The sequence below is a fragment of the Quercus suber genome, unplaced genomic scaffold (assembly GCF_002906115.3).
Source record: "Quercus suber isolate HL8 unplaced genomic scaffold, Cork oak 2.0 scaffold_153, whole genome shotgun sequence".
In the NCBI taxonomy this organism is placed as follows: domain Eukaryota; kingdom Viridiplantae; phylum Streptophyta; class Magnoliopsida; order Fagales; family Fagaceae; genus Quercus; species Quercus suber.
The window spans coordinates 899,846-912,607 of record NW_027069614.1 but is presented as its reverse complement, the minus strand read 5'-3'; the positions used below and the strand labels follow the sequence as shown (position 1 = coordinate 912,607).

General features: G+C 31.8%; 1 protein-coding gene across 1 annotated transcript in view; it reads left to right on the top strand.

Annotated features, from left to right (window-relative positions):
- The first annotated feature begins 5,573 nt into the window (after positions 1-5,573).
- The window catches only part of LOC111993653 ((S)-scoulerine 9-O-methyltransferase), an 11,374-nt gene continuing 4,185 nt past the window's right edge, over positions 5,574-12,762 (top strand). Inside the window, exons 1-3 of the mRNA XM_065777344.1 lie at positions 5,574-5,614; positions 7,748-7,966; positions 8,252-8,433. Of these exons, the coding sequence (XP_065633416.1) occupies positions 5,574-5,614; positions 7,748-7,966; positions 8,252-8,433 (442 nt within the window). The remainder of the gene's footprint in view (positions 5,615-7,747; positions 7,967-8,251; positions 8,434-12,762) is intronic.

Sequence of the window (12,762 nt, the reverse complement as noted above, 5' to 3'; positions counted from 1 at the left end):
GGAAGACAGATTTGGGTTTTCTCTTACAACTTTTTTTTTTTTGGGGTTTACATGTATATTCCAACCTCCTATTTAAAACTCTCCTCAGTTTGGATTGTGGGCTGCAACTCACTTGCATGAAGCTAGAATCGCTAGTAATTACCAGTCAGCCATACGATGGTGAATTCGTTCTCAGGCCTTGTACACACCGCTCGTCATACTACTTGGTTGAAGTGTAATGATCATACGTCTGTAAGGCATTGTATGTCCCATAATAAGTCCCATTCTTTTACCCTTTCCTAAAAGTCAATGACTATTTATAACTATTACCTTGACACTGGGAGGAATAGCCTTTCATCATATTGCAGCAGGGACACTAGGCATATTAGCTGGCCTATTCCATCTTAGTGTCCGAAAATAATGAATACACCAAACCAAATCAATATGTACTAAAATATAACCACAATCACATTAATGGTAATGATTCCTCTTCAACATTTGACTTTAAAACTATCAATGTAAAAGAGAAATGTATACTTTCAACCAAATGAACTAATAAAATGAAATATAATAATTAAAAAAAAAAACAATGAAAAAGAAAAAGAAGATAACAACTTGCCCGTACCCCAAATCCTCAAAATGTCATCTTTACTCCTCTTTGAAAAGAAGAAAAGATAGTGATGAAATGAGAAAAAAAAAATTGTGAGAATCAAAGGAATTGTAGAAATAGACTTTTTATTTATTTATTATTGATGTGGAAATAGACTTGAAAAAGAGATAAAGAAGAAGAAATTAAAAAAAAAAACAAAAAACAAAAAACAAAAGAGATTTGTAAAGAGTTACAGAAACAAAAATACACAAACTAACAAATTAATAATTTCAACAATGTCAAAGGAAACAAACGTGAAATATGAGATGGTGATCAAGTGAGTAAAAAGTTGAGGCAATCCAAAAGTCTGTGCAAAGAAACTAAAAAGATATGTAAAATGTTTATCTTCTATACCATTAATAAGAGGATTCTTCTATTTTGTTTTCAATTTTTAGTGTACCAAAATATCCTCATACAAATTTTGAAATAACCTACCCTTTGGTTTAATTTTTTTTTCCTACAAAAACGGTTAAAACAATACTACTATCTTGCGTACAAAAGGAAAAAAAAAAAAAAAACCGTTATTCTCACCACCCATTTGTATTCATCTATATTATTAATAAGAGGTAATTAAAAAAGAAAAGAAATGTACATTTGTGGGGGAAAAAAGCAATTTTATTTATTTATTTTTTTAAAAAAAGTTGTATTAGTGTTTTGGGTCGGTGGTTGGTGGGTCCCATTGGAGGAGGTATTCATCATGACGGGTCAAAGACAAGGTGTCATATATATCTTGACAGGTCAAAGTGCCCAAAACACTTTCTTAGACGAAAATACCCCTATCAGTTGTAAGCACTAATTTTCAATCCCACAACAAACTCTCTCTACTCTAACAAACACCCCCTGTTTTCTCATTGTCATTTCAATGGGAAATTCAATTGTCATTCAAATGGCTCTAAGAACTGTAATTGAGCTAGACATCTACAATACCGTTGCCAAAACAAAGTTCACAATTGTGGTGGGCAAACATGTAGAATTCTTCACATTTATTACAAACGTGAAATTCCAATCCACTTTAGCTTGACCATATATGCAACAAATTCACAACCTTTAGTACACAAATCTTGGGCATGCACCTAATGTCGTGCCCATATTTGCTTATATTGACAATGAATCCATTCTACTCCAAATCGACCTTATAGGCAACAAATTCATAGCCTTTAGTACATAGATATCACAACTATTGTGGCGGGGTAATTATTGGGTACTTTCAGAATACCATAAATGCGTACTCCCTCCTTTCACATAACTATGGGTCCCACTAATTAAATTTATGGTAGGACCCACAATTTATATGAGATGGGGGAGTATGCATTTATGGTACTCTGAGAGTATTCAAGAATTTTCCCTTGTGGCGGGCAAGCATGTAGTATTCTTTACATTTAATGCAAACTTGATATTTCAATCCACTCTTACTTGCAATAAATTCACAATTAGTGGTGGAGCTAGTAATTTTTTTCGAAATGGCCAAATTATGTATAACAAAATCTTAAATAGAAAAAATATTTTATTTCATTACTTTTGTTTTTTCGAAATTTGTCTCAATAAAGTTATGACATACATTCTTTTATGGTACAAAAATTGATCATGAATTAAATTTTATAGGAGTCTCTTTTTTCTATATGTACTGTTAGAAAATAACTTAAAATCATTTTCCATCTTGTTATTAAGTTTTGTATAGACAAGTTTTGTAGTTGAAAATGCATATTTTGTAATTGTTGAAACAAAAAGAGTATATTAATGAATTTTTTAGCCTCTTAAGAAGATAAGGGCCCATTTGGTTTCCCCACCACTTAATTTTTTTAACTCAGTTTCCAAAACTTATAACTAAAACTCAAAACTCATCACTCAGTTCTCAAATCCCATTTTCACTGAAAAATCCCAAAACTCCTATTTGGTTTAAAAACCCAATCACATAACTCATCTTTTTAAGTCAACTTTTTGCTAAAGTTGTGGACCTCACCTACTGATACTACACAAGGGTGAAACCGTTTCCTACCTGCGCGTCCAAGTTCTTTTCTTCTTTTCTTTTTTCCTCTCCTTCATTTCATCCCATTAGAAAACCACTTCTTTTCTTTTCTTCCCTCACCTTCCACATCAACATAGAAGCACAAAAAAATAGGTCCTCTTCTAGTTTCTGATCCTCCTTCAATTTTCAATTTTAGTTTCCTACCCACAAGACCCACTTAACACACCTCTTTCTAGCATTGAAATTGTACACCTCGCCCTTCGCTAAACCGAGAACGTGGTAAGGGGCAGTGTGCATATTATGGTGACGATCTGGTCTTGCTCTTTCGCTGATGCCACACAAAAAAATAAAAAAGAATGCATAGCAAACCCAAACCACAAACATAGCAAACCCAAACTCAAAATCCTTAGATCGGAGACTCAAATCACAAAATTAGACACAAAGATGAACTGATTTAGGCTGAGCTTAAACTAATCTCACGGTGGCTCGTGGTGGTTTCTTTGTTTCTTTCTCAGCTGTTTTTGGTTGGTTTGAATCGATGGTTATTGGGTTTAAAGTAGTGGGTTGTTTCAGTGGTTGCTAGGTTCGGATTGGTGATGGTGGGTTTCGGTGGTGGCCATTTGGGTGTTGGTTGGGTTTCATGATGGAGATCTAGTTTAAGTCACGGTGGAGATGGGGTTATGGGTCATGGTGGAGGCGTAGCTTGAATTAGTTAAGGCTGATTTAAATCAATTGGGGCTAGTTTTGTGTTTCAGAGGTGTGGATCAGCAGTTGGTTCTGTGGGTTGATTTTGGTGTTTTGGCGATGGCTGAGTTTCAATTTCGCAGCGGTTGTTGGCGGCGCTAGGTATGTTGTGGTGGTGCTTGCAATGGTAATGTCAAATAGCCTCTGAATGGACATGACAACACACAAGCTAAGGACCCTATAGAGTCCAAAAATTTACATTGGTGCCACTGAGTTATGTATCTCAGTTTTTGAAAACACCTGTTTCTTGTTTTCTATTTCCATCACTCTAACTCAAATTTTTGAGTTTTTAGTGATGGAAACACAATGTGAAAATCAAGCCAAACAAAAGAATTTGTGTGGGTCCCACGTGTTTTGAGAACTCAGTTATGAGTTTTGAGTGATATGATCCAAAACTGCTCTAAACCAAACATGCCCTAAATGTCTAAAGTTTTAGAATGATTGAGTAGTAGCTTCTCAATCTTAAAGATTTCTATCTAAAAGCAATACCTCCTAAAATTAAGAAAATAACTCAAACATCTCAAACCATTATCAACCAATTATATATTATAATCTTAAGAAAACAAATATAAATCATATATTGTATATTATAATATATTATATTTATAGACATTATATATTAAAATATTTGAAAAATCAACAGCATTATATATTACATCTTATAAACATATAACTAATCAATAATAGCATTAAAAAAAATAATCAATATTATATTATTATATATCCACAACACAAATACCCAACCATTCATTCAAATATATATATATATATATATATATATTTTTTTTTTTTTATAATAAAAATACTCTAGCCATTCATTCAGCAACCATTCATTCAAATATACATATATTTTTAATAAAACAAACTCCAGCCATTCATTCAGCAATAATTTTCTGGCTCAACGCCCAACCATTTGAGAAATTATACAGTCCTCTAGTGGACCATGTTAATTGTCTACCATTCCACTAAAAGATTCACACTTGTTTAAATTGCTTAATCAGTAATCAGTTTCTGTTTTAAAAAATTTCTATCTCAGCAATTTTGAACAGGTGGGAGTCTTTTAGTGGAATGGTGGACCACGTCACTTGTCCACCATGAGGACCTTATAATTTCTCCAACCATTCACTCAGCTCTATTCATTTAACCAAGCTAATAAAGATCATTTTGCAGCAACTTAAAATTGTACAATATAGTAGACAAAGAGAGAGCGAGTGATGCAAGTGAGGCAGCGATTAAATTCTGGCAAGTATGGAGATTGACGGTACAGAGACGAACAAAAGGATACTGACTATGTGATGGAGTAAATGTAAGACAGATTTGGGCTTTTTTTTTTTTTTAATAATTTTTTTTATTGAATATTAGGGATTTTTTTAAGGAAGACAGATTTGGGTTTTCTCTTACAACTTTTTTTTTTTTTGGGGTTTACATGTATATTCCAACCTCCTATTTAAAACTCTCCTCAGTTTGGATTGTGGGCTGCAACTCACTTGCATGAAGCTAGAATCGCTAGTAATTACCAGTCAGCCATACGATGGTGAATTCGTTCTCAGGCCTTGTACACACCGCTCGTCATACTACTTGGTTGAAGTGTAATGATCATACGTCTGTAAGGCATTGTATGTCCCATAATAAGTCCCATTCTTTTACCCTTTCCTAAAAGTCAATGACTATTTATAACTATTACCTTGACACTGGGAGGAATAGCCTTTCATCATATTGCAGCAGGGACACTAGGCATATTAGCTGGCCTATTCCATCTTAGTGTCCGAAAATAATGAATACACCAAACCAAATCAATATGTACTAAAATATAACCACAATCACATTAATGGTAATGATTCCTCTTCAACATTTGACTTTAAAACTATCAATGTAAAAGAGAAATGTATACTTTCAACCAAATGAACTAATAAAATGAAATATAATAATTAAAAAAAAAAAACAATGAAAAGAAAAAGAAGATAACAACTTGCCCGTACCCCAAATCCTCAAATGTCATCTTTACTCCTCTTTGAAAAGAAGAAAAGATAGTGATGAAATGAGAAAAAAAAAATTGTGAGAATCAAAGGAATTGTAGAAATAGACTTTTTATTTATTTATTATTGATGTGGAAATAGACTTGAAAAAGAGATAAAGAAGAAAATTAAAAAAAAAAACAAAAACAAAAAACAAAAGAGATTTGTAAAGAGTTACAGAAACAAAAATACACAAACTAACAAATTAATAATTTCAACAATGTCAAAGGAAACAAACGTGAAATATGAGATGGTGATCAAGTGAGTAAAAAGTTGAGGCAATCCAAAAGTCTGTGCAAAGAAACTAAAAAATATGTAAATGTTTATCTTCTATACCATTAATAAGAGGATTCTTCTATTTTGTTTTCAATTTTTAGTGTACCAAAATATCCTCATACAAATTTTGAAATAACCTACCCTTTGGTTTAATTTTTTTTTCCTACAAAAACAAGTTAAAACAATAACTATCTTGCGTACAAAAGGAAAAAAAAAAAAACCGTTATTCTCACCACCCATTTGTATTCATCATATTATTAATAAGAGGTAATTAAAAAAGAAAAGAAATGTACATTTGTGGGAAAAAAGCAATTTTATTTATTTATTTTTTTAAAAAAGTTGTATTAGTGTTTGACTACTAACGTGAGAAAAAAATGCGGAGGTGGAAAAAAAATGGTCTTTTTTTAATTAATAAATTTAGCTAAAATTTAGGAATTTTTAAATTAGTAATTTTCTATGTCTAACCTTATTATTTATGTTTTACAAACAAATAAATTTGAGGATATTTTAGGTATCTAAATTGAAGATCCCAAACAGGAGAAGTCTCTTGTGAGATTAAGAATTAAGGAAACCGAAAAAAAAGAAAAATTAAATAAAAGAAACTGGTGAGTCTTCATAAAGTTAAAAAAAAAAAAAATTGGAATATGATTTTGAGAATTTTTTTTTTTTTTTTAATTTTTGGACAAGTTAGTTTTGAAGAGTGAAGACATGGATTAGTAGGAGAGTGTCTTATTTTATAAACATTTTATGTGAAATTAGAGACATATTTTATCGGGTTGTTCTCAAGTTTTGTCCTTATTAAATGTGTGGTCTAAGGTTATTTTTAACCACAAAAAAGTCCAGTCTAAAGAGGAGAATTGTGTTATATATATATATATATTTGTAATTAGGGATTTGTTTGGAGAAAATGAATTTTGTATATTTTTGGTTTGTTAACTTTGTTGTTCCAACTTTATTTTTATTTTTTTGAATTTTTTTGTACCAATTTATAAGGGCCAATTATAAAACTTTAAAGTATAAATTAAATTCTTTTTTGACGAACTGAATTTTAAATTTTGGCTATCATTTCAATTAAAATGAGGGTCATATTTCCATACCACGAAAAAATACATAATGTGTGGAGTCCACCCATGGGCGGCTCCACTTGGAGCCCAGGGGGTTCAAATGAGTACTGGCCCAAAAAAAAAAAAACTACATATATTAGTATTTTTCTTTTTTGTTTGTTTTGACCTTCTAAAATAAAAATTTGTACACCCTAATTCTAGATTTTTTTAAAGCTCGGCTAAAATAAATTTGAATATGATCCTCTTAACAATATCTTGGCATTTTTAAATACAAAACAAAAGCTCAAAAACAAACCAATTTAATCTAAAAGATGGAAGAAAAAACTAAGGGCCCGTTTGGTTAGAGATTTCTAGTATCGTTGTTTAAGTATTGTGAAATACATGGGTTAAAAAGTATTGTAGAAATACGTGTTTCAATGTGTAAATACTGAAAACTGTTGTTTAAACACTTGTATCAAACACCTCCTAATAAGTCCAACAACAAAAGTAGAAATTTATTAATTTTAAACCTTAGAAAAAAAAAAAAACCCATTTAGATCTTAACAAATTTGAAATAAATCAATCAAATGGGAAATTAATGGATGAATGATTGTTTGGTTGTGTACATTGAAATATATATAATTTGTAGGATTGATAATGAAGAAATCATGTAACAATTTCAAAATATGAAAAATCATTAAAAGCAATTGAAAATTTTATGTATTTCAATTTTGTTTGTTTTGTTTTGTTTTTTTGTTTTTTTTTTTTTTGTTTTTTTTTGGCGATATTGATATATTCAAGTTCTCTTTTGTCTTATATTTTTTATAATTTATGTTTCTTATTGACCCTCCAAAAATAATCCTAGAGCCGCCACTGAGTACACCTCATGTGAGGGAGATGATGCATTACAAAAAATACTATATACCACTCCCATACCACAGGCAGTAAGAATATAAGAAATAACTATAGTTAATATACCAACTTACCAGGTAGTATTATAAATGTTCCATTATACTAAGTGAGGGGAAACATATCAAAACTAACTCCAAAGACATGGAAGACCAAAGAGGTGAAGATCATCTATCATCTGGGTGTTGGGAAATTCGATTGTCATTCAAATGTCTCTAAGAGCTGCAATTGAGCTAGACATCTTCAATATTATTGCCAATGCAGGTTCTGAAGCTCAACTTTCTGCAGCTGAGATTGTTGAGAAGATCCCAACAACCAATCCGAACGCGGCTATCACTTCGGACCGGATACTGAGGCTGCTCAGCGTAAACTCTCTCTTGTCAATGTCTCATAGGCCATGCCAAAGTGGGGATGATGCCACACATCAAGAAATGTGTTATGGCTAACACAGTTAACTCGTCACTTAGCAACTAATAAGGACGGAGTTTCCTCGGCTTCGATGGTGCTCCTTTTCAGTGAAAGAATGATGGTTGAACCCCAATACATGCTTAAGAACATGGTGCTTGAACCAGAGTGCAAGCCTTTCTACTCAAACTATGGTGAGAATTTTTATAAGTACGCAGCAAAGGACCCAAAGTTCAATAAACTATTCCAAGAATTTATGACACAGCTCAAAACTATTCTTGGATAAGGTACTTAAGGTGTATCGTGGCTTTGAAGAGATAAAGGAGTTGTTGGATGTAGGGGGCGGCATGGGAACTTCTCTTGGGAACATAATTTCTATGTATCCCCACATTCATGGAAAAAACTTTGACTTACCCAATGTAATTAGTGTTGCTCTCGAGCTCTCAGGCTTGACATTTTCTCTTTTCTTTTCTTTTTTGGCAATGTCTACCTATTACATACGCCTTACACACATGCCACTTCTGCACAAAATTTGTGACAAAAGACATGACAGTGTTAGAAAAACATGTTAGGACCTTTATGACATCAGTATTGAGTTTCAAAAACATAAAAGACATGTCTGTCTGCCATCATTAGCTACTACCAAGGCTCAACGTTGGTATTTTTATAAAAAGTAACTGTAGTTAATTGATTGCAGTAACTTCGCTTTTCAATGGATTTTGTTGTTTGCAAGTAGTTTCCAATTGATGCTTCAAGAGAGCTTGAAAAACCTAGGTGTGTGTACAAAAATACTGCCCTCTTGTGTGTTTGTAGAAATGTGCTCTATGGTTTGTATTTATATGTACTCAAAGTTCTATCAAACGGCTGAGAAACTTGTTTGCCCAATTTGCCCGGGTCTCAATTGGTTAAGACATGCAATTTGACTGGTAGAGATAAGTGACTCTTGACCTGCCGAGCCAGCCGAAATGCAGCACAACAACAGTCCATTTTCTACTTATTTGATTATTTCTTGAGCCTTCCACTATTTTGAAGCTGATTTGTCTTGATAAAAAATAATCCATTTTAATTCTATCTAGACAAACTAAGTTCTAAACTGTTACGATTGTTTATTGTTGTCAATCTAAAAATATAGACTTTAAATATTAATTCTAAAATGATATCTTACATCTTCTCATTTGAAATATACATATTAATACAACTCAAATTCATTCATATAGGTCATCAAAAGCAAACAAAAAGTGGTTTTTTTATTTTCCATTTTTTCATTCTTGATTTCCATGATTTTGTTATTTTTGTTTTGTTTTACAATTTTGTATAACAACAACATTAATAATAATGCCACTTTGGTTTCTCTTCATGAAAAGGGCTACGTTCTAAGTTATAACATGCTTCATTTATTTACCAATACTAATTTTCTCCCTTTTTAATAATTAACTTTATTTTTTTTTTTTTTTTTGAAGAGGACATAATTAACTTGAATTCTTATCCCTTGTTAGGTGTGGAGCATGTTAGCGGAAATATGTTTGAATCTTTACCAAGAGCAGAAGCAATTTTATTGAAGGTTGGTTTCTCTTTCTTTTTTTTTCTCCCCTAAAAAAATAAAAGTATTTGGTTGAATTATACAGGACCGGCTCAAGGTATCTGGGGGGAAAAATTTAAAGGCGGCATTTTTTGTTATTTAAATATCTATTAAATATTATTAACAACTTTATATATAGTTTTTTTTATTTAAAATCTATTTTTATTACTTTTTTGAGATGCAAAATTATTAGGTATATTATAACAACAATTGACAATTATCTAAAAAATAAAAGATAGGAATTTTTGTGTTTTATTACAAATAAAATAACCGGAGTGATCGATGCAACAACACATTGGTGTAAACGCCGTAGAGCCATACACGTAAACCAGTCAACAACTATCTCTTTGCTTTACTTTTATAAAAATAAAAATAAGTATGTTAAAAAAAAAAAAAAAAAAAAAGAAAAGAAAAAGAACAAATGAAGATAAGTTTCGACAGTGCCGTACACCTATAGAAAAGCTGAAAAGACAAAGCCTTGTTTCTTCTTCTTCTTTTTTTCTTTTTTTTTCTTTCTTTTTTAAAAAAATTAAATTAATTAATTTTTTTTTTTTTTTTGTTTTTTGCTGGGTAAGTGTTTATGCAGGGGATAGAAACCCTGAGTTGTTAGGTCATTAGGAGGCGGGTACCACTTGGGCCAGAAGGCCCGGTGGTCAAAGCCTTGTTTCCTTTGTTTTGCTGAATAAGCCTTATTTTCATTCAGGCAAATATATAAATGTTTGAGTGCGTTGGCAAAGATTTTAGTAATGATGTTTGTATTTTGTGAAAGTAGTGTAGTAAAAAGTGTATAATGNAACAACTAAGATACTATACCTAAGTTTTGTCCATAGTTGCCCCATCATATAATATTTCCAAAAAAAGTGTCGAGGTCAGCACAAAAAATCAATATACTTACAAGCATAGTTATGAAACCTGGTCAGGACAATGACTCAATCTATGAGCTAGGTCATCTAGAAGCTTAGGGTCAAATAAAAAATTTTAAAAAATACATACATATAAAAATAAGTTTGAGAAATCATAACATAAATATGTAAATTAAAATAATAGGCATATGCCTAAATTAAACTAGCAATTATAATTAAAAATCAATGTTCACAATTACATAGTAATCTTTTGATTGGATGGGAGTCTTGGAAGTAGGTAGACAAAAAGAGACATACATTTTTTATTTTTTATTCTTTATTCTTTAGGTTTTCTCAACTTTAAATTACCATATCATAACACAATAATCAACTTTGAATTACCATATCATAACACATTAATCAGTAAATAAAGCAATAAAGTGACCTATAGTCTTGGAAGTAGGTAGAAAAACAAATTAGTGCATTTTTAAAAAAAAAAAAATCTTATGGTTTTTTCCTATTTAAATTACCATATTGTAACAAATTAAACAGAAAATAAGGAAATAAAAACCCCTAGATGTAATTTTAAAAAATTTCACATACCCGTCCGAGTTACACAGGTCGCCACAAACTATGCTTACAAGTATTTCACCTAGAAGATGCAGATTAGTACTGCCTTCTTATAAACTACCACTACTCTAAAAGAAGCAAGTTTTAGCACTCAGGTTATAAAATCAGTTGTTTCAATTGCAGGATTTTAGAGTTAATTCTTGCAATTGCCGCATTAAGAGCCAAATTTTTAAATTTTGTCACATCTAAAAAAAGATATATCTAAGGGTTTGGCTTACCTCCAATACTTTTTTAACAGGAATCTCCTTTTATTTTAATAAGAAACTGTCACATCATCCTCTATTAAATAAAATGTGGAGGTTAAAATCAACTACCGCTTGCTATTGTACATTTAAAACAAAAGGATATGTCCAAATAAAAAAGTACTAGAAGTAAACCAAACTCCTATTTGAAAATGAGATGTACTTTTCCCCCCTTTATAACATGCATAGAAACGGTCATAGTCTAGGCTAACCCTATCATAATGGCACATCCGAAAAGTAAAGAAAGTATGCACTGCTTTTTTTTTTTCTTCTTCATTTTTTTTTTTTTGAAAAGGAAGCATGCACTGCTTATTCTTGTACCCTTCTTCAGCATTTATACGTATCACATCATAATGGAATCTGAATTCTGAACAGATAGAACCAAGGCAATATGAATAGAACTTAAAAATTGGTCAAAAAGCATAATAGATGGGACATTATTGCTGAAACCAAGATGTTTCTTCTTCTCTTCTTTGTGGATAGAGTGGGAGCATTGCCTAGGCACAAAAAAATATTCAGTCTCTTCTACTATACACTTCTTTGCTAGCATCACATATCTGGTCGCGTTGTAATTTCTCACTTTTCTTGCCTGTATCCATCTCTTTTATATCTTTCTTTTCATGTTCCCTAATTTATTTTCCTTCTAATTTGATCTTCAGTTTTAATTGAGTGTACTTTTTATCCAAATTGTGATTGAAAATTTATAAGAATATTTTCAATGGATTCAATGAACACTGAAAGAGCCTCTTCATCTTCCTCTTCCACACATCGATTGACTTACGAAGTATTCCTCAGTTTTAGAGGAGAGAATACCCGAAATGGTTTTTTGAGCCATTTATATACTGCTTTAGATCAAAAGGGCATTTGCACCTTTATAGATGATGAAAAACTTGAGAGAGGAAAATAAATTTCACCTACACTTTTGATAGCAATAAAAAAATCGAAATTTGCTATTGTCATTCTCTCAAGAGACTATGCATCTAAGCATCTTCAACATGATGCCTAGATGAACTTGTGTGAGAGTGCTTTTTTTTCTTAGCACAAGGGCCCAAGTAGAGATAAGGATCCCGGGCCCAAATAATTGTTATTTTGGTGGACTGGGCTTGGTTCACCGCAGCTAAATGGGGCTGATTACGAACCAAGTTGTGCGCAAGTCATATAAAGCTCCTCAAGATGAAAAATGCAATTCCTCTTAGTACCCTGGGGCGTACTGTCGTGGGATCCCGGGCATACTGTCGTGGGATCCCGGGCATACTGTCGTGGGATCCCGAGGCGTATTAGGCCTGTAAGAACCCAGAATCTCTGGTTCTCTGAGCTATATGATCTTTTCCATGTTTATTATGTAATAGAGCTTTGTCCTTTCCCTTTTTCTCTATGGGTGCTACATAAAAAAACAAAACACACTACACATATCTTCAAATAATTGTTAGTTTCTTAGATTAGGACATACATTTTAATACATATACATATATGTAAATGAGTT